Source organism: Solea solea, chromosome 5, assembly GCF_958295425.1.
Source record: "Solea solea chromosome 5, fSolSol10.1, whole genome shotgun sequence".
NCBI classification, from domain to species: domain Eukaryota; kingdom Metazoa; phylum Chordata; class Actinopteri; order Pleuronectiformes; family Soleidae; genus Solea; species Solea solea.
In genome coordinates, this window is record NC_081138.1 from 15,723,250 (window position 1) to 15,750,266 (window position 27,017).

Consider the following 27,017-nt stretch of genomic DNA (forward strand, 5'->3'; position numbering starts at 1 on the left):
TAATGAACAAACATATTATATATAACCCATCTTTTGTCGGGACATTGTACAGAAAGTGCTTAACACACAGTAGATAACATGTACTTTGGCGAAAATGAAAGACTTTACATTCAAAACCTTGTTTGAATAAAATAGAAAAATGATGTATTTACTATATTTATCTATAGACTGCACATTATTTGATGTTTGATTGCTGTGTTATATTGACTTAACAATCCTAAAAATGTTTTAAAAAAAATACACCTACATTTATTTAGTGTGAAAATGATCAAGTAAAAGCATGAAGAGCATTTTTCCTTCAGATGGCAGTATTGGCCCTACAGTAAATAGCTTTGTGATGCACTATCTTCCCACTAGGGGCACTGTGTGACCTGTTTTTCCTCTCTGCCTCAGCACATGAAATCTGAGACAGTTAAGGAGATTGATATCACTTGCTTGACCAAAAATGTAATTATTTTTTTTGTTTAAAGTTATGTTTGGCAAACACAATTTCTCTGTTGACACCCTGTGAGCAGATGACCATCATAAATTGGATTCAAAATAGCCTTTAAATGGATTTATCTGTGGATGTCGTATTCCCCTCTGTCTGCCTTTGCCTGCATTCTGAGCGTGATAGAATTACTTAGATGGGGGTGGATTTATACGACAAAGTGGATACCCAAAGGACCCACCAACAGCCACCAACAAACACTGTAATTGCCATGAACATGGAAATCTCTTGTGACAAACTGTCACAGCAAAGAATTGCGCCTTCAGTTAAACAAGAGTGTTTGTCAGCCATAAAATATGTTCACTGATTCATATCAAATCAAGAGAATACCTGTGCTTTTCTTTTTAAACCATATTCTGACCACTGGGGAAAAATGGGAGGGTGGACTGCATTCCAGTTGTCATCTGCCAGCTCTGGCAGGTCTGCCAGATATGTTTTTTGGACGGTTCAATTTTCACGGTGTGGAATTTCCACAGGGTTTACTCTTGATCAAGCTCCTTTTTTTTTCTCCCACATCTGAGTTGGGAATGTAGTGGCTTGTGTGTGACACATTATCATAAAAGAGAGTCTTTTAAATACTTGTTCTCAATAATTTGGAGTTGTGTTTTCATCCCTCTGGAGAATGTGATTATCCTCACATTTCTCCTTGTTCTGTTTTGGACTCAAATCCACAGACCAGTGCAATACTGTCTGTTGCTAAATGTGCCATGTGTCTCTATGTTCACCAATTAGTTAGCAAACTTCTATGTGTTAGCTGCTGTTCTGGTATCGTTATGCAGTGGGAATTTAAAGCCTTTTGCACTGAAAATAGATGCAACTCGAGAGCAGTCTTGTATAACGTACCTAAAAGCGATACTTGAGTGATCACTTTTTACAATATTACTTAGTAAAAGTCTTAAAGTATATGACATTTCCTGTACTTAGTATCCAAAGTAAGTGTCTAATATAAAATGTAGTAAAAGTATTAAAAATGTGAGGAGTTCGGATTGAGCCATGGTAGCAGCTTAATGGTAGGGCGAGTTGTTTCAACTGGAAGGTTGTGGGTTCAATTCCTGGCTCTGCTAGTCTATATGTGTCCTTGAGCAAGAAACTTAATCCAGTGTTGCAGCAATGTGAATGGATATGAAAGATCATCAAGCTCATCAAGACTTGAAAAACGCTACATAAATACAGACCATTCCCAATTCTCCTGATTTGATTTGGTAGTAACGAGTAACAAAGATAGTAAAAGTAAGAGTAAAAGTATTTGTACATGACAACACTGCTAGAGAGTAATCACGAACACTGCAGCTGAGGGCCAGAACATCCCAACAACATGCTAAGAAACTGAAACGCTACACACTCAAATCCTAAATTTGTCATAGCAACCTTTATTTGTCACACAGTTTTAAGAATTAATTGCAGCTTTTACAGCGATATCCCACTAATAAGAAACAATTTACTGTGGCTGGAGTAAACTGGAATAGGGGGTGAGGTGAAGTCTGAAGGAGAAAAGGCAGCTCAGTTCCAGTGGGAATTAATAAGTGAAGTGAACTACTGCTTTTGTGGCGATAAGGACCACAGAGACACAGAGAGGCTGGGAGGGAAGAGGGAGGAGGTGAGGTTCACCTGAGGGGCACCACTTTGACCTACAGGTGACAGAGCACAGAGGGGCCTTGTGTTGTATTTCTCAGGAGAGATGGTGCAAAGGTGCCACACACACACACACACACACAGATGTAGGATCATGTACTCACAGAGAAATGTATTTACACGGACACACATGTTCATATGGTGCTGGGACCAAACATACAACGTGTCTGTTAAAATTGTCTTCTTCTGAGGTCACAGACTGTCTTAGGGGAATAAGAAACTGAACAGGAAGCAAGCATTCTACAAAACAACAGTAAACAACATTTCTGCACGTCTTCTGAGCTCTCGCAAACTAAATCTGTAGTGTCACAGGAGGCTTTGACTGGTCACAGAGCAGTCTGCACCAACTGCACAGATTGGTCCTTAACGACAAAAATGTCCTTTGTTGCAAAGATATCTCAAAAAAGAAAAGAAAAGAAAAAAGTGTTGGTCAGTAACCACAATAAAACACATATGGACATAGAAAAAGACTTTCTATATCCACATGTTCAGATAAAAGGATTGTGTGTGTCAGTCTGTGTATGAGAAGAGCTCAGGACGAAGATATGTGACTCAAACTGGATATTTTAATAACCTGTTGAGGAAACTATAAACTTTTTCCCACCAATCCTGCCTACTGCAGCCAAGTTGCCATTCACAGTAGTTTTCATTTTATGTACTGGATGTAGATATAGCACATTTTACACTGAGAACAGTCATTTAGACTGAGTTTGCTCATTTAAATAACCTAAAGACATTGGCTGGAATCTTTTCAATGTAAATCTGCAGCTTGAGGTTTTGCAAACGTGGCGGGTCATGATCGAGCTGACTTAAAATGGAATAAAAAAAAGAAAGACAGAAAGAAAGAAAATTGAAGAAAAATATGAAAGCTTAAAATGAAAACTTGGTGATTTGCACTTCCTGTAGTGCTTACAGTTAATTATAGTAATTAAAGCCATGTGTTTATGTTTCTTTGAGGGATATTCACCACTTTAGGACTACTTCTTTCCTTTCTGTGACCTTTACATGACACACACTTTTCACTGAATGGGGCAAAAGGTCACAGCCAAGAAATAATCTAGATCTTTGCACCTATGGACCAAGCCAAGGAGGGGTAATCCTATCTGTTAGCTGTAGTTTTATATTCCCCAGGCAGGTACTTTGTGGCCGTGGTATTGATTTTCATTTCATCTAACTCCCACGGGGAAGTGCATTCCCCAAAATGTCAGACAATTCCTTTGAAAGCAAAGTGACTTCTGACATTCTCCAACTTTGGAAATACAACAAACAGTGCAGTCCCAGCTGGACTTCACTATTTGTGTTGACAGAGACTTAAACAAATACACAAATCAGCTCCCAAAAGCCACTGGCATCATGTAGGAACAATTCCCACCCTAGATTGTGAGAAGATTAACAGCATCCTGCCAGCCAGTAAGGAGGGGTCACCCAGCTGTCTGGAGCAGGGCCACGTTACTCAGCTACAGAGAGAGAGTGCTGCTGCCACCAGCCTGTGAAATCATAGATCTGATGATGGGAGACATCCTCCTGACAGCACAGGAAACAGGGATAGTCGAGTTTGGAGAATGAGTGTGGTGAAATATTGGCCTGTCGGAGGGGAGAGAGGCTGAGCACAGAGGGGCAGGGTCATCATTCCCTGTGCTTGACTTCATCAGTGACACTCCCCACGGAGCCAGTGGAGACACTGGTGGTGAAGTTGGGGACACGATTAATGCTGTCAGCCTATCTTCCTTTCACGAGATCTCCTCATTTGTTCCAGTTGCCCGGGACTATCAACATGAATATCCCAACTTCAGTCTCTACCTCTCAAGGAAGGAAAGCCTTAATGAGAATTTATTGCCCTGTTGTTGTAACCGTGTGAACTCCCAGGGATCCGTTTGCATACACCTTAAAATTGATGAGTGGGTAAAGTGAGGAAAGTTAAGATTTAAAAAACAGCAACAGACACCAAAAGCAAGCCAGATGTTTCTGTGACGAGGCAGGTGGTATTTAAACTCTCAAGCAGGGTTTTTTTTCCCCCCTACTTCATCGTACATTTGACACAAGTTGCATCTTCATATGACTTCCACAGCCTTTGATGTGGATTTCTAACACAAGTGAAATGTTTATTAACTCAGATATATGTGGTGGCCACAGCTCTGCATAAAGCGTGGAAAGGATGAGTTATTATCAAGCCAAATGAGGCAGAAACTGCAGCTGCATGTAAATCAGCACACATTTCCCCTCCTCACTATTCAAATGTCTTCAGCCATTGACTATCTGCAGCCGGTGGGTTTCGCATCTACCTCTTTTCTACCTTGACAAAGCCGACCAGCCTTTCCTCTTACCTTTCCCATTCAACAGTGGTTTATCCCTGAGGAAATGAAGAGTTCTTCACATCTTTATTCATTTAATTAGGTCTCAAAGCTGTGCTAGAGCCAGAAGATAAATTATCTGTGGCCTTGATATTGTGCCATAGAATCTCTCCACAGTAGCAGAAATTATACCTAAAAACTGGAGGTGGGCTTTTGGCAATGTCAGCTTACTGACTTGTCCCTATTTTCTTTTTCCACTAAATTCAATTATCCTCACATAAACCTGCTATAGTGGAGAATGGAGATCTTAAGTTATGACGTTTAGCCCTGGCTCGCTGTAAGTCAGCTGGTTAAATTAGGGTGGAGCTGTTTATGTTTTTTTGTCAGCATTAGTTTTTTTTTTATTGAGATGAAAATCGAACTAAAATCTGAGAACTTCACTGGACCAAGGAGGAGCAAACAACTCTGCTCGGGAGGAACTTTTCCTTTACTGTTGAGATTATGTTAACAAGTCTTGTAAATTACCACAAAGCTGCCCACAAGAACGTCCAAACTATCAAATGAAAAATTCAGTAAAAGCTTTATTTAGAGGAACTGTACACCAAAATCTGGTTACATGGCAGTGTAGTGGCATGCATTGTTGCCTCATAGCAGAAAGGTCACAGAGTCCGTGGGTCGTTCTGTGGGTCGGTTCTCTTCAGTTATTTTTGGCTTCATCCCAAAGTCTAAAAACATGCATTTAGGTTAATCGGACACTCACACAATTGACAGAGTTCGTCTGGCCCTGTGATAGACTGCCGATCTGTCCAGGTTGCACACCCCCCCCCCCCTTTCGCCTTATCTCTGCTGGGACGACGAGTGAGAGAGTGCACACCAAACTCGCCAGTGAGCCAAGCAGCCATTTTTGACTGCTTAAGCACGACCTTGCGACCGTGGCTTAGTGAAAGGTGGTAATGGATGTGAGGCGGAACATATTAGTCTCAGTAGGCGATGGCAGGTCAAAGTTGTCATCACAGTCATAACAACCTCCACAGCCTGTCTATATCAATCACGGATCTCCGAGGCTCAATCTCATCCAGCATCATGTGCAGAGAGTAAAACTGATATAGCCCACTGTCATCGGGCAGCACTCATTTGGCCCCTGACTGACAACCTCAAACCCCAGAGAAGAGCTTTTCTCATGTTTTTCCATCGGCAGCATTACTCCCATGGCTTCCATACCTGCAGGGGTCTTGTGTATTCAATGACGTCTGGCCACTGAGAATGCTGGACGATCTAATCAGTCCTGCTTCACTTCACTTGATCTGTTTCCTCAATTAGGTCGGATGCTTGCAGCTGCAAATCGCTCGTTGCTTTACACAGGTTTGCTGGTGGAGTAAATGCAGTTTGTTGTAAGAGGAAATATTTGTCTCGGGGGGTTTTTATTGGCTCTCCGTACAGATCGTCTCCTTATCAACGATCAGACATCGCATTCTGCTAGTCCCAATGCAGTGGATTTGCTCTTATCATGTTACAACCTAATGTGCGTGCAGTCCAGCTTCGTTCTCATTCGTCTGGATGCTAATGCATTATCGTCTGACGTGTTTTTTTTGATAAGGTTCCAGACCGTTAGCACAGCTCATGCGCTGAAATTGAAGGGGCCTGCACAATTCAGACGGGGTTACAACAACATGGCTGTGAGTGCAGAAACTGAAATCACACAAATAGCATTTTTACCCTGGTTCAACTCTTGAATCGGGAACGGCAGTGACACGGCACAAGCTCTCAGCTAATCAGTAACATCTGACATGTGATCTAGCAAACTGTTCTGAACATTAGACCAACACGGACTCCTGCCTCATGCTGCTAGTTGTGCTAAACCGTCCCTTTTCTCTTCCCTCTTCTACTTTCCAACTTCCATACTTACTTTTGTTGACATTGCTGCTATTGTGTATCATGTGCCATATCTCAGCCTTGCAGTACGTGTCTCCCAGGCTTCGTTCCGTTCACCCCTTTAGGGTATTTTTGTGTGTCCCATTCAGAATCTTACACTATTTGGATTTACTTGGGAAACCCCTTCCAGCACATTTCTAAAACAAAACTACAAAAAACAAGCAAAAACAACAAACCAATAAAACTGTTGCATTCATTTGTTGCAAGAAATGGTCGTGGATGTCCAACGTCTTTAACTCAGCTGTTGAAAATGTGGCATATGCTTATGAATGAATACAGTTCTCAATTTATGCTACTCAACCCAGAGACGTGCTTAAGAACAATGTAAACCTTTCAACTGGACATGCTATTCTATCCATTTCTCACAGGAAAAGACACTCGATACATCATTTGGCTTCTTGTGAGCATTATCCTTCCCTCTCTCACACATTCACAAAAAAGTACAGACACAGAAGGCACGTGCTGCACGCTGCACTTTGACAAAACAACAGAACGTGTCACAGAGAGGTGGAATGTGGTGATTTCATGTGAACAGCCTGAACAAACAGTCCATAACAACAGAAATTCCCATCACAGGGGTCAGAGCTTTGTTAGGACCAAATATGAGAGCAAGAACTGCGTATCAAAACAACCAGATAATGGATTCTCAGTCCTCCGGGCGTCAGGAAATTCTTCCATCAGGAATGTCTCTGTGTTTTTCCGAATACTATTATTTCACAGCAGAAGCACCTCACAGTTGTGCGCCTTTGAGGTGCCATTTTATTAGGTACAGGGCAGAATCCAACGCAATCTTATCTCTCATGGTTCAGTTTTCATAAGACTTTGAGAGATAGAGACGTGTGTGAACTGAATGTTATCTTGATTTGCAGTAATCAAAGTATGATGAAGCTTGTAATCACATAAGTTGTTTAGACTTTCACATGACAGTGGCGCACATCAATGCTAAGTCAAGTCACTGGCGGTATTTTATTTGGCTTTCAGTAAGTCAGTTCAGTTCAATTTTATTTGTATAGCGCTGAATCACAACATACATTATCTGGAGAAATGCACAATGCACGACTGCAAATGAAGCAAACACAAGCTCAGATAACATTTCATCATCCTGCATCCGTCATTGTTTCAACACAGTGTCACGTTGTACGTGACTTGTCTGTTTAAGATGCCAGAAATCAAAGAGCGTGAACCGAGAATGAATGTGTCTTTGGCTGTGTGGTGATGGTGTGAGGCAATAAAGGAAATAAAATCCAGTCTTATTATTATTTCTCAGTGTCTCTTCACATATATCTCAACTTGACAGATTGTGGAATCTCATCAAGAGCATGAAAACTAGTCAGACCGGCTTATGTATGCACAGTGGTGTCACTCCGCCATTGCTGCAGTCACTGCTTGGTGTTGGTAAGCAGCTTATTGTATAGGAAGTGTGTGGTTTTCTGTATTTGTGAAGGTCAGATTTGCATCCCTGCCTGAATAATGCATTACACAATCACATACAATACCTGGGAAATTCCCTTAATGCATTAAACATATAGGCCCCACCCCTATGCTTTTATAAGGGGGATGATTTCAATAAGTTATCACACTTGTCATATGGCATTTCCTTTGGAGGCACTTATACAGTATGTATTTTATATAACGCTTCAGATATGGTCTCATATGCAGAGGACCAGAGCGAAGCCTTGCATCCATCTTCAGTTCTGAGCAAACAGCTGACGTGTAAAGGTATTTATTGAGAGCTATATGACACGTTGACAGGTGTTCAATGTTACAAATTTCATCACCATGTCAAGGATGCTGCGCAACTGTCTCCTTTCATTTGTTTGTTCCACCGAATGTCAAAATCACACATTGATGCATTTTTACAGTGTAATCCGCTAGAGTGGGCCAAATTAAAGAGCTGCCTATTTACAGTACAATATGAAAGACCTGCATTTTTAGGCTTATTGCAAACAGTCATTTAAAACAGACAGTCTTTTCAAAAACAAAGAAACAAACAAAAATTGAATGGTGGGAAAAAATATTGTGGGTATGGGTTTGATTCACAGTATTCGTGGACAAGTGCTGCTTCAGTTGTTTCTGCTATTCATTGTTAGCATAAGCAATTAATTTATTCACTTTCAGTCATTAACTAGTTGTTTTTATCATCAGGGGCATGGGTTAATATTTCCAACTTTACTCATTTTGGTTCTTATAGACATGCAGCACCAATACAGTTGAAATCAGGGCAATGGGCATTTCCAGAGGAATAAAACAAGAAAGAACAATGCAGAGAGGAGAAGAGTCACAGGCAACTGATAATACAACTCCTGTTACTGTGCCCAATGTTGTGTGGAAACTATATGTTCCATCACTCTGTTGTTGCTCCCGCCATGATAGAAGACAGACTATAATTCACTCTTTGCTTTATTTCATTTTACTGTATTTATGTTGTTTTGATTTATCTTCAGGTCTGAAATCTTTAAGGAGTATAATGTTTACATTTAAAGAACGTCACTAAATGATTGTCTTTCATCCTTGAATATGCGTGGTAAATGGAGATTTCAGAGTCACAGCCAGCCACCGCAGGCATTCAAATGGAAACTACGCAGTTATCAAAAACAAACAGCCCACTCAGAGAGGTAGGTATAGACATCTTTCTGGCACTCTGCATTAATAGCAAGTCTGTAGCAGTAGTTTTTTTTTGAATTATTCAGATTATCAAGAAAAAAAATATATAATTTCATTACATTTCAAGTTATAATAAAGGTCAGAATGGATAAACACAGTACAAACAAAATAATCTCCACTATTAAAGTCATGCAACAGTGGAATATTTGTATATTTGCTCTTGAAAAGGTATAGATGCCTTATATGCCATCTGACCGGTGTTGTTAGTTGAACACAGAGGTAAAATACTTGTCTTGTTTTCGCCTTTTCTAGTTGAGTTGAGCTTCTTGTTCATGTTTGACTAAAACGAGAAAGGATGCACGGGGGTATGCAGCACTGACAGTATCTGTCTTCCTGCTGACTTAAAGTTTGATGGAGCTGAAAAATGGAGGAAAAAAAAAAAGGACCTTGTTTTTTCTTCTTGCTGAGAACACAACATTTAACAGGATGTGTTTAGAGAATCACAGCATCTCAGCCTGACCCACTGAAGCAGTGGAGATGCCACTGGGCATGTCTGTCTGCCCTCATCCTGCATGACTGGATGCACTTGGGACTTAGCCCCTAATTTTATTTGTTGTATTCTTGATGAACCCTAACCTACCTAAGGTCACATATTCAGCACAGCAAAAAAAAATCTCTTAAAAAGAAATTACACACAAGAAATATAGTTGTTTGGACACAATTAAAACAAACTGTTACTTATTAGTATATCATTAGAATATCAATTAGAAGTATGGATTACATAACGCTTTATGTGTGTTTGTATTTGTTACTCCTTTAGGACATTTCTGGCATAAACACTGACCTTGCCAGGACCAGTCCTCATTGAGACCAAACCCTGGTCCAAATGAGGCAGAACCTCATTTCTGAGGACGTTTAGGGCTAACATTTGAATTGTGGTTAGGTTAAGGTTAGGTTAAGGCATTACCTATTTATGAATAAAATTAGGGATAACGCTTTGTTTAGGCTCTCGTAATTAATGAAAGTCAATGCAGTGTCCGCTGCACTGACTTTCACATGAACCTGTGTGTATGTGGTGTACACACACACACACACACACGTGTGTCTCATAACGCTAGTTAACCACATTCTTCTCAGGTCCAAGATACCAAAAACAGCACAAGATAATAGAGACAAACAACACCAGCAACAACAAACCAACAATAAATGGATTCCATTCACATTTCAATGGAATAGCGATCACGGTCACTCTAGTTTGGCAGCCTGGCATCCAGTGCCTGTTCAAGACCTGTAAAATAAACAGCAAATGACATTTTGAGGAAATGTAGAGATCCACATTCAGAGAAGGATTTTGACACAACATGAAATACTGCAGCATATAAACAGTAAAGAACAGTGGTGGCTGATAATGTCCTGATCCGAGGAATTACACAGGAAGGGTGTTTATTTATTCTCATTAGATCATTTTGTAGAATATTGATGTTGACGCTAAAATGGCCAAACTCTACAAACAATGTTGTAAATATAAATGTTACAATAATATAAACTTGTTACCTTTACATCACTGTATATGGGGACAGTCTGAACATAAATGGACATCAAACCGCCTTCTACTGCTTCCAACTGTTGTTGTGACTTAGCACAGAATATAGGTTTCATTAGTATATTATGCTGTTTTATGTTTTTTGTCCATGGGTCATTTGTCTGAACCCTGTAGTAACAGACCTTAATTGTCATGCTAACAATAATAAACATGTGATTAACGTTGTGGAGTAGTCACGGTTTGATTGTAAACTAATTGCTTGGTTGGATGAACTTTAACATAAGCCCGTCATTGTGGTCAGAGTATCTTTGTCGAGATATCAATAAATGCACAGCTACGAAAGAGTTAAGAAAAAAAAATCAATGACTTAAATGATGGTCGTGGGACATAGCATATACTGTATTATTAAATGTAATTGTATATAATGGTATTAACCACCGTGTCCAACTTTGTGGGAACAGTGTGAAGGCAAACATATTAATTCATGTTGGTTTCACGTAAACAGTGAAAACCAACACAGACAATGGAGCTCCCATGTTCATATATACAGAACTTAATGTTCCTCACACGTGACCTCTTACAGAGAGTGGACCTCTCTGTGTGAGGTCCTTTTACAGGGATGTAATGGTAATTCTTAATGCAATCATACACTTCATAATAGCACCACTGAAAAGTTAAACACCCCTACTGCCCTTCGGAAAAAAAAATTAAAGTTTCAGGGGCAATTAATTTTTACTGGAGACCATAATTCATTACATCAAATATTTCAACCAAGACCCTATTAAGTTCACTAAGTAATTTAAAACACACTGGTGGCTAAACTGCATTTAGCCACCACCTTATATGAAAAAAAAAACCTTTCTGCAAAAGCACAATGTACGAAAACTGACCAGGAATACCAACTCCCAGTAAAGTCTCTAATTTACCATGTGATAATCCCTTCTTACTTACTGTGCTAGCTTGCAGTTGGTTGTTCTAACAGCCCGTCCTGTATAGTGAATGTTACACCTGACCACATTGTTGGTAAAGTCTGATTCCAGCACCAAGAATTTGGGATTAACCTGGAGCTGGAGACCAAAAAAACAAACAGGAAAGCAAATTACAATTCAACATAATCACTAGATCTCAACAACCAGCTAATGCTGACCAATCATGCTTTAAAAAGAAAACACTGAATACAACTGTGAATAGATTTTGTGTGTGTACTATACATCAAGTGGCCATTTTCCATGCATGATAAAATATGCATGAAAAATGGACCATGTGATGGATGGGGAACCAGTGTCACTGAGCCATGAAAACCTCAAAAATGTTTAAATCTCGATGTGGAATCGATCCTCACCGTCATCCATGACCTGTGGCACACACACTCTATGTCCTTGCCCACCCAGGCTTCATTGACTCTTACCTTTAATATGTAGTTGCCAGGTTTGATGTCAGTGATATCGATCCACTGGCAGTCGATGTCAGCATTGTACGTATCGTAGCAGCCTGGACTCAGACCCTAAAGACACAGAGGGGGAGAGAGAGAGACAGTTCTAAAGGAACATCAAAATAACATGTTGCAGCATACAGCACATGACAGGCTTTGGAGTGGAATCCATCTCTAGTTTCTTTCTTTACTTTACAGCTGCAATAGTCAATACATGTAGTGGAGGAATATTGACACGCTCTTGATGAAGCATATGGTGTTGTGGGCGGCCGTGTCTGCTGCATTACCTGAGTATGAGAGGTGCAGGCAAAGCGCTTCAGGTGACCAAAGTCACAGGTAGTGTCCTCCAGGCAGAAGCTGGCCTTGTGACCCTCTGCCACTTTGCGGCCAGTGCTGACCTCCAGTAAATCATAATGGCTGAACTCATCCATGCTGTGGTAGTGCCTATAGCAACAAGCAAAATACATCAAACACTAAACAATCAAAAAAAAGAAACATAAGCTCACTGTAGTTAACATAAGTAGAAGTCAATCAAGTGTATTTTTTAAAGAAAATCATAATTTGATGCCGCTATTGAGCCATATCCAAGTTGGTTTTAAGATAAACAACGGTTGTACATAGAACCTGTAGGTCTCATTTGTTAACATTTACATAAGTGATGTTGCACCTCACGTCATTAAATATGAAAGAACAACGGATACTAATTAATGTCAGCGAATACGGTGTTGTTGAAGCACGACATTAACACCCTAATGATGTATGAATGCTGTTAATTAGCTTGTATCAGTTTGAAAGATCAGGTGTGTGCACTGCATCGCACTGGTAACTGTGTATTTGTGTATTAGCCACAGCTTTAGCAGCTTAGAAAAGCACGGGCGCCTGGTTCATCCGACGTCCTTTACATTATTACAGACCTCCCCCGGATGTCAAAGTGACCCCGTGGTGATCTTCACTCTTTACAGGCACTGCACTGCACATAATTGTGCAACATGCTAACAAGGGGTACACTTGCAGGGAAGTGCGGTGACAACATAATTTCATGTTGATGGGAAAAGCTCTTTGGTCATTACTTTGAAGGATTTATTGCAGAAGAGATAACAACAAAATTACTAGAACACTCCACATGACTGACTGTGGCTATATAATTAAGATCATTTCACAATGGTTTTGGTTTTATGCTAACTTTTTATGCAAACTTGTGTGTGTGTGAGTGTCCAGGTATTACTAATGTAGTGGGGACCTAAACCTGCGTATGTGTGTGTGTGTGTGTGTGTGTGTGTGTGTGTGTGTTTCAATAGCCTTGTTTTTCAGAGAAAATATAAGTACATGGAATGTTGTCAGCAGAAACGGACTGGCTGAAATTATCCAATAAAATAAGCAAACAATGTGTTTCCACAGAACAGACATCTAAATGTCATACTCTGAAGAGATTGGATACAGACAAAACTGGAGATGGTGGAGTGCTACTGACTTTGATGCATGGCTGTCAGATTTCTGGTCATGACAATTTGTCACACACACACAACATACACAAGACATGGCAAGATATGTCCCACAATCTGTATCAACATTTACACATCTACTGCAATCTAATTACTATGGTGCCCCCTTAGGGTCAAGGTGGACCGTTTTTTTTAGAGCAAACTTTTTCCTTACAAAACCTTTGCGTTCCCTTGCACACTCCCTCCCTGATGCTCCCCGACTCTCCCCAGCCCTCAGGTGGCCCTGCCCGGCCATGCATGGCACTTGCTCCCTGCGAGACCTCCGTGGAGCTCCACAGCCCCCTGCCCCAGGCCAGCACTCAAACTCCAGCCGGATCCACACTCCTACCCTAGCCAGAGCTCTGCGGCTCCAATAAATGGAGATACAAATAAATGGCTACAATATACTGAGCACAAAGTTGCAAAGTTATTTTCTTTGTAAATGCATTGCTTTCATCAAAACACCTGCTGGATTCTAGGTTTGGTTGCCCAACAATAAATCCTGCATTTATGGCCATTTTGGAGGATATTTGTATTGTTCAGTGGTATGAAAAAGCCAAGTTGATTTGAGATATGTTAACACACTATTATGATCTCATTTTTTTCATTTAATTAAACAATTATTAATAGCAACACAAATCTTCTGATCTGGCAGTACCGGAGGTCTGAGTGTTTGATTATTTCGATTTCCCAAACATTTATGGAGACTGTAACTTCACTCCCTCAGGAATAATACAGACATAACAATTTCCCTTAAAATAATTACAGGTTTAGGCGTAATAAAACATGAGGACTGAAGTGGTATACATTAATGATTAGATTTAAAAGCAAAACCTCAATTAAATGTGAACCCTAAAATGTTTTTTGATACAAAAAAATGACTTGGCAGCAAAATGATGTTCATTATAAGAGAAACTCAAATGGAAGTATACAAGATTTAAATACTCCTCCATGCACTTAGAGAAAGTTTGTTTCCATCATTCAAAGACTCTTAAATGGTGCCATACAGTATCCTTAACTGGTGTTGACTTTACTTGTCGCTGGTGAGGTCAGCACTGGCTTACATACAGTCACACCATTTCACACTATATAAATATTGCCCTTTTGCCTTACCTCATGGCCCATGTTTCAACAGAGCAACAGCGTTTGCTCCAACAGTCATTAAAGACTGACAAGGGAAATGTGGTTATTTTCCAACCGATGGAGCAAGTGACAAGGACTCATTCTTTACACAGGAGAGGAAACCAATTAGGGGCTACTCACAGGTAGGACACCTGTCAACACGTCTTTGTTTAAAAAAAACAAAAATAAAAAGCATAAACAGCTTTATAGTGTCTGTTGACATGCAAATCTAAGTGTCTGTGTCCAATGTCATGTCTTTTTGAGCCATGCGGGGGAACACGGGTACACATTCAAACGGACTACATACAAAAACCGTGTGGGAATTGGAGAGCCAGGAATTATGATTGTGTTCCCAATTTTGAGCTTATTTTTACTGTATGTGTGTGTGTGTTAGTGTCAAAGGAGTGTGGCGAGCAGAGGAAAATAATTGCAAGAGGTGGAAGCTGGACCATGAGGTGCCTGAAAGATCCTCAGCCCCCCTTGGATTCTTGGATTCGCCCTCGTTGACTATGTCAGCGATAGAGAATGTGGTGATGGAGAGACATAAAGTCTATAACGGGCATCGCTTACACTCGTAATGTGCAAAACATTTCCAGGTATTCTTGATAGTCATGAGTCATTTTCCACTGGTGTTGGGACATACAAGACTTTCTCAGGGTCTCACTGATCACAGCTCAGAGTGTAAAACACAGAGGATTACTGTTGTTAGTGCCATCCAGCAGGGGCCTGACATTTGCCTTCCATGTAGTACTATCAGCTAATGAAGACCTTGTGTCCAGGTAACTGCAGTCTTTTCTGTCATTTCTGATGTCTGTGCTTCACACCGTGGTTAGTATAAAAGCAATGTGGAATTCTGTCTCTTTGCTCTCTCAAATACTCACGCATGATTGTACAGAGAAGCGTTGTCAGCACTGAACTGTCAACCACCACAGCTTATTTGAGAAAAATGTAGGACAGGCAAGTTAATGGTGAGAATCTGAGAGAGAGAGATTTCCGTTCCTCTTAAGATATTTCTCAGTAACCAAACACTCTGTCCCAGTAACCCATATACTATAACAACTGTTTCATCTGGTGTCACAGATTGACAAGTAAAAATGGACTGATTTGTCGTTCTGATCCCACAGCCAGTGGAATGATTGCTTTGGCTTTCTGCCCCCTGGAAACCACTGTGTAAACGCAGACTGATGTCAGACAGAAACAACACTGCCAATCTCCAAATGGCTAGTGAACATTCCTCTAAGATGAGGACAGTAGCAGAGCCTTAGTGTAAAGGAAGTGGGCGGACTCGCTGAAATTGAGATTGGAGCTGGTCTACAAGGAATATACTGTCATAAAATAATGACAGTACCCTCTGAATCACATCATCGGAAGTCTCCCCGCAGGGATTCAGTTGAAGCCACTGCTCCCCCAGCAAAAACATCTCAAACTGTCCTCAGAAGAGGACACAATGAGATAACTGCTTTCTGAACTGATCAGACCCACGCAGCGAAATATCATCATTCATCATGTAATGTGAAATTCAGATATTCAATTTCTCGTATGATCAACGTTCAGATGAACTCCGTGGGCCCCGTCTTACACCTGACACAAAGTGACGCAAACCACAGCGCAAGTGCCGCTGCTGGTTTCCAAATGGAGCGGTTGTCATTTTCACGCCCAGTGCCCATGTCATGTAGGTAGCAAATGCATTTGTGCTCATCAGCGTGCCAGAGGTTGGTCTTGAAATGCGGTACGGTTAGGTGCAATGTTGCTGGGTCGCTATCTTGAGGCAGCAGAAAACCACTGTGCTCATGTTGGTGCTTAATGCTCAAATAAGCGTGAAAATTCTGCCCCATTGACTTTAGACTCGATTTTTCGAGGTCAATGGCGCATCATTTTCATGTTTATTTAAGCACCGCATTAGATGCACCAACATGCGCGGATTCACATCCACGTCCTCTCTGCTTGTGTCACACACCGGGACGCTCTTCAGCGCTCCTTCTTCTCCTCCTCTTCCTCATCAGTTAAATGTGTTTTACAGTCTAATGGAGTTGTTGATGGTGGAGAAAGAGGGTCCACTGGCAACAGGAGCATCCTTCATTTTCAACAGGACTCCTATCTGCCACTGTACCTCAGTCTCTTCCTCCCTCTCCATTAAAGTAAACTGTTACAATAGCTGAGAAATCGAAATATGATTAATTAACTTCAAACTTGCCTTTGGCACATTTTATTTTAAAGTTCCTTAAACCTTTCTTTTTAAACACAGATTTCCAGCCCTTTGCATTTACCCATCTCTTCAGCAGAGAATGGTTCACTTGTCCAGTTTGTTTTGCATTCACCATTTAATTAGCAATGCACCAGGCACATACACACCTGGCTTTGAAAGGGAATATGACAAGAGAAAGTCTGATTGGCTTAGTTGATGCTACTAAAACAGACAATAAATACAACCCCTTTACACCTCACTTTGCACCAAGATTAAATTTGAGTTGGACATGCCCTAATGCACTTGCACTACCCACCTTTAGATTGTTTTATTAGACATCTATATGTTTGAAGTCAACAATCACTCAGTGGTAAAATGTACAGTATATCTGCTTTTCCTCCTCTGGTATCCATCGATGGAGGTGACTGAACAGACCGAAGCCATTAAATTCAACAAACGTGTTCAAAGATATTCACCTCAGTTTAGACTGAAAGCAGATTTCACCTTTGGAATAAGAAGTCATACTGGTGTCCTAGCTTGGAAACCAACAACCACTAACTTTGCCTTAATGCTTATAAAGTTGCTGAGAAGGCAAAACTTTAAGAACCCAGTAAATACACACAGTAACTTAAAGTTAAACAAAAACTCTCTGTCAGAGAAAAACCTACAGTAAACATGTTGTTGCCAAAGAAGCTAATATTGTTCTGACCTAAGTGGAGTGAATAAAAACCTAGTTTGTTTTAAGCACTTACTGATGACAGCTATGCCACTCCCAGGTATTATGTGGCCTGTTAGGCATGAAGCTGGCAGTGCCCTTGTTCTTCACCCTCTGTGGGAATCGCAGCAAGACCCTCACATCGTAGTCGGTGGTCTCAGGGCCATAGGCAGAGCTGAAAGGCAGACGTACAACAAACAAAACCTGTGAGTGAAACTGCACAAAATAATCTCAGCATATCTCTTTTTCTCATAACAAAGACAAGAAAAGACAAAAAAAAAGCAGGAGTGTAAGGGCTTGAAGGCAGGAGAATATCTACTAAATAATTCATTCTACAGATTACAACCATCTCTCCACAGTTTCAACATTGAGAGAAAACACTCACTTTTTTTGTGTGAAAATGGAGGAACAACAGCACAATAACACTGAAGATCCAACACATTTGTCTTCTGGCTGTTGTTGACATTGGAGTGTATGGCAAATTACAAGAGCCTATCTGTCGGTGATTGCAGCAAACTCAGACAGGATATGAAAGGGCTTTGAGGGATGACTGTGCTTTTGATGGGAAGAGGGCAAATAGAGCAGCCACAGGGACAACACGCTTCTGTCATTTCAGTAGTGTCCTTAGTGAAGAGACAGTCCAAGGGCCCAGGGCTGGGGCACCAGGGAAAGGGGTCTACTCACACAGAGAAATGAAACAGCTTGTATCCCCATAGATAACCAGATTCTTTCAAATCCCTTTCTTTGTGGTGTTGTTGTGTTTTTTTGTTATTGTTTATTTCAGATGTTATTGCAGAGAATGGGTTTATTAAAGGCTATGTCAGAGAAGTGGATGTTCACTCAGTGAGTAACTGTAACCAAAGGTGAAACAGTTCACAAACATATATTTTGTCGATGTGAAGCAGGGAACGACCAGAACATACGACCAGTCTATCAAAAGGCTACGTTACAGAAAACAGAAAACACCATTTTCTTTCCGATTCATATTAGCTAGGGTGAACCCAGCCGAGTCCACCAGTGATTTGATTTCATGTCTGGCAAGGACATCATTTTGGCCAACTTAAAACCAATCACAAACAGGTTTTTCCCCCAGAGAAGCGACGTCTAGCAGCTTTTGTATACATCCAACATGGCCACCAAAGAGCAACTTATCAATGTCTTTCAATTCAGCTGTAGCTTCGCCCGAGTGAGACGCAGTCTGACATTAGCCAGGCTAGATAACAGTCATTAGACACTATTACTAGATAGCCATCGCTCCTAGAAAACAAAGCATGTTTGTTGACATGTTTTCTGTCGCTCTGCATACATCATCTGGATCATTGGTCTGCTTTGTTAGAGAGAAACATACAGAAACATTTGGATCTACGTCTGTTGGTCACACCTCTTGCAAGTGGGATGTGACTACACACCTTAAAGGACTCATACATCTCCGATGAGATCGAGATGCACTCTGGCTCACAAGACATTAAGACATATTACCTGGTAGTAAACATGAAACAAAACCATTTCTGATACACTGACACAAGAAACAACCCACTGAAAAAGAAATGTATAAATAAATACATGCTAGACAGTAAATGACTTCCACCTCTTTTTTTTTTTTTTTTACCTTGACAGACATTTCTCCTCTGCAGCACATCGAAGAGAATACATGTGAGCTCTCTGGATGTATGTGGAAGCCTGGACATAATTGGGATCAGGAACAAGGTCAGGCAAACCTGAAAAGACAGACAAACTGCTTACTGTATATTGTCATTTCATTTATCACAACATTGTCACAACAAATTTGCAAAGAAAAAAAGGCAAAAAAAATAGCATAATTACTTAAATTCCTCTGTAACATAATGCAAGTCAAAGAGTAGAGAAAGACAGTAATGCAACAACTGCTGTTAAACACCAAAGAAGAAGCTACATTTAAAAAAAAAAAAAAAAAAAAAAGATCACAGCAATATTTGTTGCACTGTTATTATATTCTCATTTAAACCCAAAGTAATCCAATTGTCAATGATTGACCATCTTTAATACCTGGTAAATATGTGTGGCGTGGATAGAGGTTATGATGAGTGAGGATACAGTGACAGGGCCTGCAGTTCAGGACTGAGTCACTCTCAAGAAAGTAATTGGCCACTAATCACTGAGCATTCCAGATTATTATCATGGTTTTCTAACAAAATGCTTTTGCTCATTGGCTTCACTCCCGGACTGAGGCTGAGTGCACAATCTTGACATCTCGATTTCCCAAAAAAACATAAAAATGCATATACAGTGGACTCATTATCAGCATCTTATGTTGTTATAAGCTTATTGTTGCTTTCTTCTGTTAAGTCATGTGAAATTTAATGATTGTAATATTAATATGCATGTGCCACTTCAGCTTGATATTTATCACAGACGACGACAGGATAACAAGTGATATTTGTTGGGATCACATCAAGCGGCCATTTCTGGGATTAAGTATCAGAGAGAGCCTGACGCAATATAGAGCCTGTTCTTCATTCTTTGGTTTCTGCACACACAAGTGACAGAGATGAAGCGATGAGATTCGGCAAGTGAGCCAGACTGTTACACAGACGGGGAGAATGTGCGTGGCTGAGTAAAACAACAGTGATCTCATAGTACTACTCCTGTTTTTAAAGTGGGTCGCTCACCAAGGCTGTCGGAAAAACCTGAGGAACAAGTGAAAAAAGGGGGAAAAAGGCCTGACTTGTCAGAGTGAATGTCCTTCTGTCCTGTTCCCAATAAAGGCCTTGACAGCAAGGGTCTCTGGCATTATTTATCATCCCTCTCACAAAGCCCACAGAGGCCAAACATATTTTATTGTATATTGTGTTCAAGCAACTGAAAGTCAACCCATCTGACCAGCACAGATACAAAACATTTCTTCTTTCTCTAAACAATGCAAGAGTAGATAACTAACTTAATAATATTTTGGGCTTGCATGAAGGCCTTTATTTACTGTCTGTTTATGGATACCAGACGGTGAGTTTCCTCCTTTATCGCTACCCATTTTTAACAACCAGGTGATTCTTCCCTCCCTGGCTGCAAGTTTAAATAAGGGCATTGCCTTTGCGGGCGCTGTGTAAACATCGCAACTGACAGAACGGAAGAAGCCTCTTGGATAATAGGTGAAATGTCTTCAACTTAACTCAGGCTAGTCCAGTCCCTACAGCTAACAACTGAAGATATAGGACACATGGAAGCTACAGACTAGGTAAACACTGTAAGAGCAGTGCGAAATGCAGACGTTTTTCCAATAGTACTCTAAATTCATTTTTTTTTTCTTGCTCTTCCTAAGAAGGCTTTGTACTCTGCCCTTTATGGAATGGAAAAGTGGGTGTCTTAGAGAGAGAGAGGCAAAAATGTATTGAGAAGCTAAAGCTGATCACCTCTCGACAGCATGACAAAGTCAAACATAGTGGGGCACAGTGAGTAGAAACTGGATCTGGCTCTATATTTAATATAGCATAATAAAACACAAGAAGACTCCCTCTCAAAATGCTGTATACTATAGATTGGTTAGGCGACTGCCACATTCTAAATTTCACAGCTTCACAAAGTTTATACCACGAGACTTGCAATAACCACCACTGATTCACTGTTAGTTGAAATACTAATTTGGTGAGGAAATAAACACTTTATAAATTTAAAATTTAAGTGATCCAGTTCTTTTGCTCACTACTGTGGACTAACTGTGGGGATGTCTTGATGGATCACTCAGTTCTAATCATGGATTCTAAAACTACTGTGTACTGTAACTGCTAGTGGCTTTGTCAGGGAGTGAGAAAGATTGAAATGATAAGACAATATGCCACAAAGGCACAGTTGGGGCAATATATAAATTCATCATAGCAATCTTTGCCATGTCACTTCATTAAGGTGACGGCTGGGCCAACGGAGCTTTCCAAACTAAAACACATTCATGGTGAGTTTATCCTAAGTCTGCAAAAAGACAGCTTTTGAGAGAAGAGAATCGAGTGGCTTAGATTGAAGAACACACCCTGAACAACTGCTTTTTGATTTTGCAACACAAAATGTTAAAACCAGGTTACTTTTTCAAGATGTCACAAATCCACCGATTGTGAATGCTCCTGGACAGTGTCCTGGGCAGTCCATGGCCAAGTGGCTTTGTATCAGGAGGGTCACCAGTTCAAATCCCAGCACAAGTCAAGGGCTGGAGTACCTGACCCCGATTGCTCTCCAGGTGCAGATAAGTGCTACCCACTGCTTCTGTGTCTGGATTGTGTGTGATCACTACTGGTGTGTAGGATTTAGGATTTAGTTTAACGATGAAACAGTGAATGTGATTTTACTGCAAACCACATCTTTCTAAAAACTGTTGTGAAATTGCTTTTGATTTCTGCAGAAAACCACAGAAAGGAATCAAGATGCAAACACTTAGCATCTATGGTGTCACTTTACTGTGCTTTGAACATACACATCTAACCAAGTCACTTCTCTGGGACACTGATGTGGCTGCAACTAATCGTTATAGCTTGTATTTTAGAAACCACAGAGTGTATTCCATTATTTTCATGACATTTTAGATCAGTCAGAACCAGGCACTCATGACGTCTAGCCGTCAGAGAGCACATGGGGGAATATTCTATTCTAGTGGCTCTATCACCTTAAACCGGGACAAACTGACAGATTAAAATAATGTCATAAACATTCTCTGGCATGTAGCATTACCCCTGCTGATCAAAGAAAGAGCCATCTGCCCCCAACGTTCCCCAGTGCACTGCAACTCTGCAATGAAGTGAAACGTTGCACACACAAGTTAAGATTTGATGTAAAAGTTGTGTGAATGCCACTCACACTCACAAGTGATGTTTTTTTTTTTTTTTTTTTTTTTATTCATACTGATCTTTGTTTGCCACACATAGTGTCACACACAAAAATGGCATCAGCAGCCTGGGCGCTGGAATTGATCTTTTAGTGTGCCTGAACTTTATGCCATCTGATACCACACAGCTTTGTATTTTAACAAAACTTCCATTTTAAGCCAGATTTAATAATTGTAGGTCACTTGAGTGAATACAGTGTCATAAAAAATATGAATTTTTCATCAACTGTGGCTGAATCTTTATCACAATGATTTGCTGAGAGCATTAAGGCATCTGCACGTGGTGTCTGTTTGTGCCACAGAAATGACTCCTCCTCGCTCTCTAATGTCTAATGAATGGTGGTTTCGAGGCAGACAGCACACCAGAGAGTTCTGCACAGTGACGAAGATCACTGAGTAAAACAGAAGGCAAACCTGTTTTAATTAAGTGTCTGAGCATTCGGTGTCCACTCAACTCAGACAAACTTTGTTTTTTAATTCTGCTTGCTTTTTTTTTTTTACCCCTCTTTTGACAATTCACTGCAGAGAATAATTCTGCAGTAACATTGTTAATAAGACATAGGTGATAGATTTAAATAAACAGTCTCTTTGTTACAAAAAACCTTTTTGAAGTCAGGGCCAAACCTGGTTCTGATGCTCCTTTTTCCCGGTCCAGATAACTCTGCCTAAATACTTGTTTGATTTCCTGTAGCTAAAGCAATGAACCCCATGTGTTACTGGGACTTTCCACGCTCTCCCTCCCCCCTCTGGGAGTGGTGAGGTACTGTAACCCCTTTCCCTTGTTTTCTTTTTCTCTCCTCTTGTTGAGTCAGAAGCAACCACTGCCCACCACCAGCCCCACCATGAGGTCACCACTACTAACAAAACTCCACACGCCTCAAAAAACAGTCCTCCACTTTTTGAAGCACAGAACCCCTCTCACAAAACACAGTGCTTCTTGTGTGTGCTCTCTGTATATTGGAAGGCACTCACTCGACACCTGGTTTCAATAACCTTTTAAGTGAGAAAAGATGAACCATGTGTCCAATTCACCTTGTTTATAAACTGGATAAGTATCAATTTTTTTAAGCACTCATTTATGCTGAATATTAGAAAAACGTCACTGAGTCTTTGAGGAGGTTGGGAGCTTTCTACACCCCCCTGGGTTTTACATATTTGAAATTCATATGTCCATCAGTAACAGGGATCTAATGGCAGGCTTTTCATTTTTTTTTCTCAAAGACAGAAATATCTTGGGTGAATGCCTCCGAGTGAACTCAATCCATGTTTCCATGGGAAATGTGAAACATTTTAAGTGCCTCACAACAACACATTCCTCAGATTCTACATCTCCTGTCACTTTTCTCATATGTCGCAAGGTCTTTTACAGTTTAGTTAAACTTTCTGACCCAATAGTGAAATAAAGGATACATTGTGTTAGTTCACAAACATCCAAATAGACAGTTTACTCTACCTCTCTGTTGTTCTGGCTGATACACACTTCCAACAGTCATACCGGCGTTCTCTAAGGCAGAGTTTGGAGAATTTCTGCCTGGAATAATGGGCTGCTGGGCACGAGGTTGGGGTCTTCCAAATGGAGGAAACTGCTCGTACTGAGGGCTCCTGATTGGTATTTGCCCAGCTGCTCCTGTCCTGTCCGTAATCATGGATGTTGCCTGGTTGACACTTGGGACAGGGACGGCTGGAGCATTTTCTTCATTGTATAGACTGTGGGTGTATCTGTGGTCCAGTCCACTTGCAAATGGTGGCTGGGCAGCACGTGCAGGCACTGCAGGATTAGGATTAGGATTCGGATTAACATTGTAGGGCTGGTAGTAACGGTAGCTCTCATCAGTAAAATCAGAGGGGGACCCTGGGAGCACTGGAGCCAGACCACCTCCATACCCCACTCCAGTATAAGTCTGACCAGCACCATACCCTCCACCGCCATATACTCCACCACCAACAGGCTGAAAGGGAGGCTCAAAGCTCCTCACTGGGCCTTCCATAAATCCAGGGTCATAAGGTACTGGTTGGAATGGAGGCTCTTGAGGATAAGGATACTGTGGAAAGGATGGTACATTATATGGGGATGAAGAGAAAGTCGATGACGATGATGAGGATGAAGATGATGATGAAGAGCCTGTGGATGGCCTGAACTGAGTGGCAGATGATCCCTGGAACTGGGTACCACCGGCACTCCCTGCAGTTCGTCTCCAATTATCAGGTACTTGCCCAAAGCCAAAGGGATGCCTTGCCTGACCACGGACAGTCTCAGAGGATCCTCTTGGGGGAGCCTGGCGGCGGACATTACCTCCCGGACGTCTGCCAGATGAACGTGGAAGAGAATCTGCAACAACCACCCTGGGTCCTCTCTCCTGGGCACCTCCCCGAGCAGGGACATATTCAGCTCCACTGTTAAGCAAGCTAAATAGTCGGCCATTGTTCTCCCATCGAATTACCTGCCTCCACGGAGCGGCAGAGTTGTCCTGCCCCTGGGTCTGGTCCTGACCCTGGCTCTGTCCCTGAGTCTCTGAAGCAACTTGAGCATCTCCTGAGCCTAGCAGGACAAATCCCACACATGCCACAACAATAGGAAACATGCTGGTTCTGAAGACACCACACGACATCAAAGAAAATAAACCTCCCAGTCCACCTGAGGCTAAAACTCAAACCACCAGTAAGTCTGTCAGTAAAACATGTGGATCCTCTTCCTGCAGCTTTGGAGTGATAGTTGAGACAGATGCAGGGTCGAGAAGTAAACCTGTGGTCGAGTGCATCTGCAGGTCTTCACTGTAAGCAGTAGATGAGGATACAAGTAGAGTCAGGTCCCAGAGATTCAAAGTGGACTTCAGCAGACCCACTAGTGGTGTTACCATCTGTTAGTTCTACAAGAATATGTTCTTGTTGGTCTGCTGGCTCGCCTGTCAGTAGACTCAGCATCGCTCTCTGCCCTCTGAAAAGAAGTGCCTGCACACTGCAAGACTGCAAGCTTCTATTTGCCTGATTGCTTACAATGGACTGTGAAAAAAAATCTCAAACTTTCTTTTTTTCCCCCTTTTTTTTAAAGAGGTCCCACATGGCCCTAGTGCTAGTGATGTTTCTTGGGCTGCAGCAACCGGGGCTCCAGAGTCAACATTACCATCTGTAAAGGCATTCAGTCTTACAGTGTAAAACACCCCACTTTTATTGGTTTGAATTCCTTTCTCATCTTGTATGAGCTTAGATAGAACTTGGCTTTCCACATCTTTCAAAGGCTTTTTATGTTCCTGCGTTTCCTTTAAATCTTGAACAATTACAATAAACATGTGCAGATGGGATATTACCTAACTGGTAACAGGGGCAATACATAACTGTAAAATACAGAATAAAGCACTGTTGAGATGTTTTTCCACAAACAATGACTAAATAACTGGAATACAGTCACTGTTAATATGACCTCATATGAATGATATAATCCTTCCACCCCATGCCCCCACCCACAAAACAATCCTCTGTCTCTTTATGTGGTGGATGTATTGGGAAATCACCAGCCCCTAAAACCTAAAAAAAATCCTTAAAAATACCTGGGTTCAATAGACTAAGTGTTCAAAGCCCTCCTCCCAACAACTCAACAAATACACACACACAAATGCACGCACCAGCGCAAAGCACACCCACCCCTTCCTCTCCACCCCTCATTCCCTTTGCTGCTTGTAGTACACTGAATGCACAAAAGACATACATACATGCCAAGCTCCTGAGCAAGACAACACTGTGTGCGTTGTAGTCTGTGAATACTATCAAAGCACTGTTGCACCCTGAGATGCTCATTTACACAAATGATCCGAGAGTTGAGTCATTAGTACGCACAATTCAGGTGGGATTTGAAACAGCTCGGTGACTGTTTGCCTTGAAAGAGCACACGCAGACAGAGTCAGGTCCCACCCTGTTATCAGAGTTGGCAGTTTGCGAGGTATTTCCCTTGGAATGGATTGCATGGCTAAGAGCTACTGACCAATGAAACAGCCAGAGAACCACAGTGCTGTAACAATTCGCTTTGTCTATCTGAACCAGTATCATCAGAAGTTTGCTCCAATCAAAAATAAGAAAATGTACTTCACCTGGCTCTATAGATGTAAGCAGATGTAAGCTGGTCCCTCATATTTATATGCTGAAACTCAGAACTCATAAGAGGCCACCACAATCATGACTGAATTTCAACAATGTCTCATTGCTTATTTTTATTTTTGCCATGTGAAAATGATGCAAATGTTAAATTAGGAAAACATTGTAAATTTTACACAAAGTCAGCCTAATTATGAAATGCATCCTGCTCTTATAGAACATTAATTAGAAAAGGATATTTCTGAGAGGTTTGTTTTCATTAATTTACAGTGTATGGAAATCAACTGACTTTTTTTGTGATCCCTTATGAGGGAAACTTACTAAGTGACACAAATTGCCAAAGCAGTGTCAGATTCTTCTGAGCTTACACTCATGTTAAAAGTCCGATTTTAGTTAGACTAAGACAATAATTCAGTTTTCTTAATGTCTTGTAAACAAGTTAGTCCGACTAAAATCAAGGCAGGCTTAATCGGACAAACATACCTGGATAACGTGATTAATAGTCTGATTACTCCTGGATGTATTATGTTTAGTCAGACTGGAGTCAGACTTGGCATTCTGTGCATGCACCAACATTTCCTCCCAGGCCTTTGACCCAGAAGTAGAAGGAGACGGCGTAAAAACTGCAGTACTGTTGCTGGAAACCAAAAGAGCCAATCAC

General features: G+C 41.1%; 1 protein-coding gene across 1 annotated transcript; it reads right to left on the reverse strand.

The window, feature by feature from the left end:
- Positions 1 to 7,330: 7,330 nt before the first annotated feature.
- loxl1 (lysyl oxidase-like 1) lies at positions 7,331 to 25,276 on the reverse strand. The gene is made up of 7 exons (XM_058629993.1): positions 23,724 to 25,276; positions 19,037 to 19,145; positions 17,465 to 17,602; positions 12,212 to 12,368; positions 11,901 to 11,996; positions 11,444 to 11,559; positions 7,331 to 10,237 (listed from the first exon to the last, which is right to left on the reverse strand). Exons 1-7 carry the CDS (start codon positions 24,877 to 24,879, stop codon positions 10,231 to 10,233), a joined length of 1,779 nt encoding a protein of 592 aa, XP_058485976.1. The 5' UTR covers positions 24,880 to 25,276; the 3' UTR covers positions 7,331 to 10,230.
- Between the last annotated feature and the right edge of the window lie 1,741 nt (positions 25,277 to 27,017).

Coding starts and splice junctions, on each gene's coding strand:
- loxl1 (XM_058629993.1), bottom strand. CDS start 24,879: ATGTCGTGTGGTGTCTTCAGAACCAGCATGTTTCCTATTGTTGTGGCA. Junction 19,146..23,723: donor TCAGCCAGAACAACAGAGAG/GTAGAGTAAACT, acceptor CTGTCTTTTCAG/GTTTGCCTGACCTTGTTCCT. Junction 12,369..17,464: donor GAGTGGCATAGCTGTCATCA/GTAAGTGCTTAA, acceptor TTGTTGCTATAG/GCACTACCACAGCATGGATG.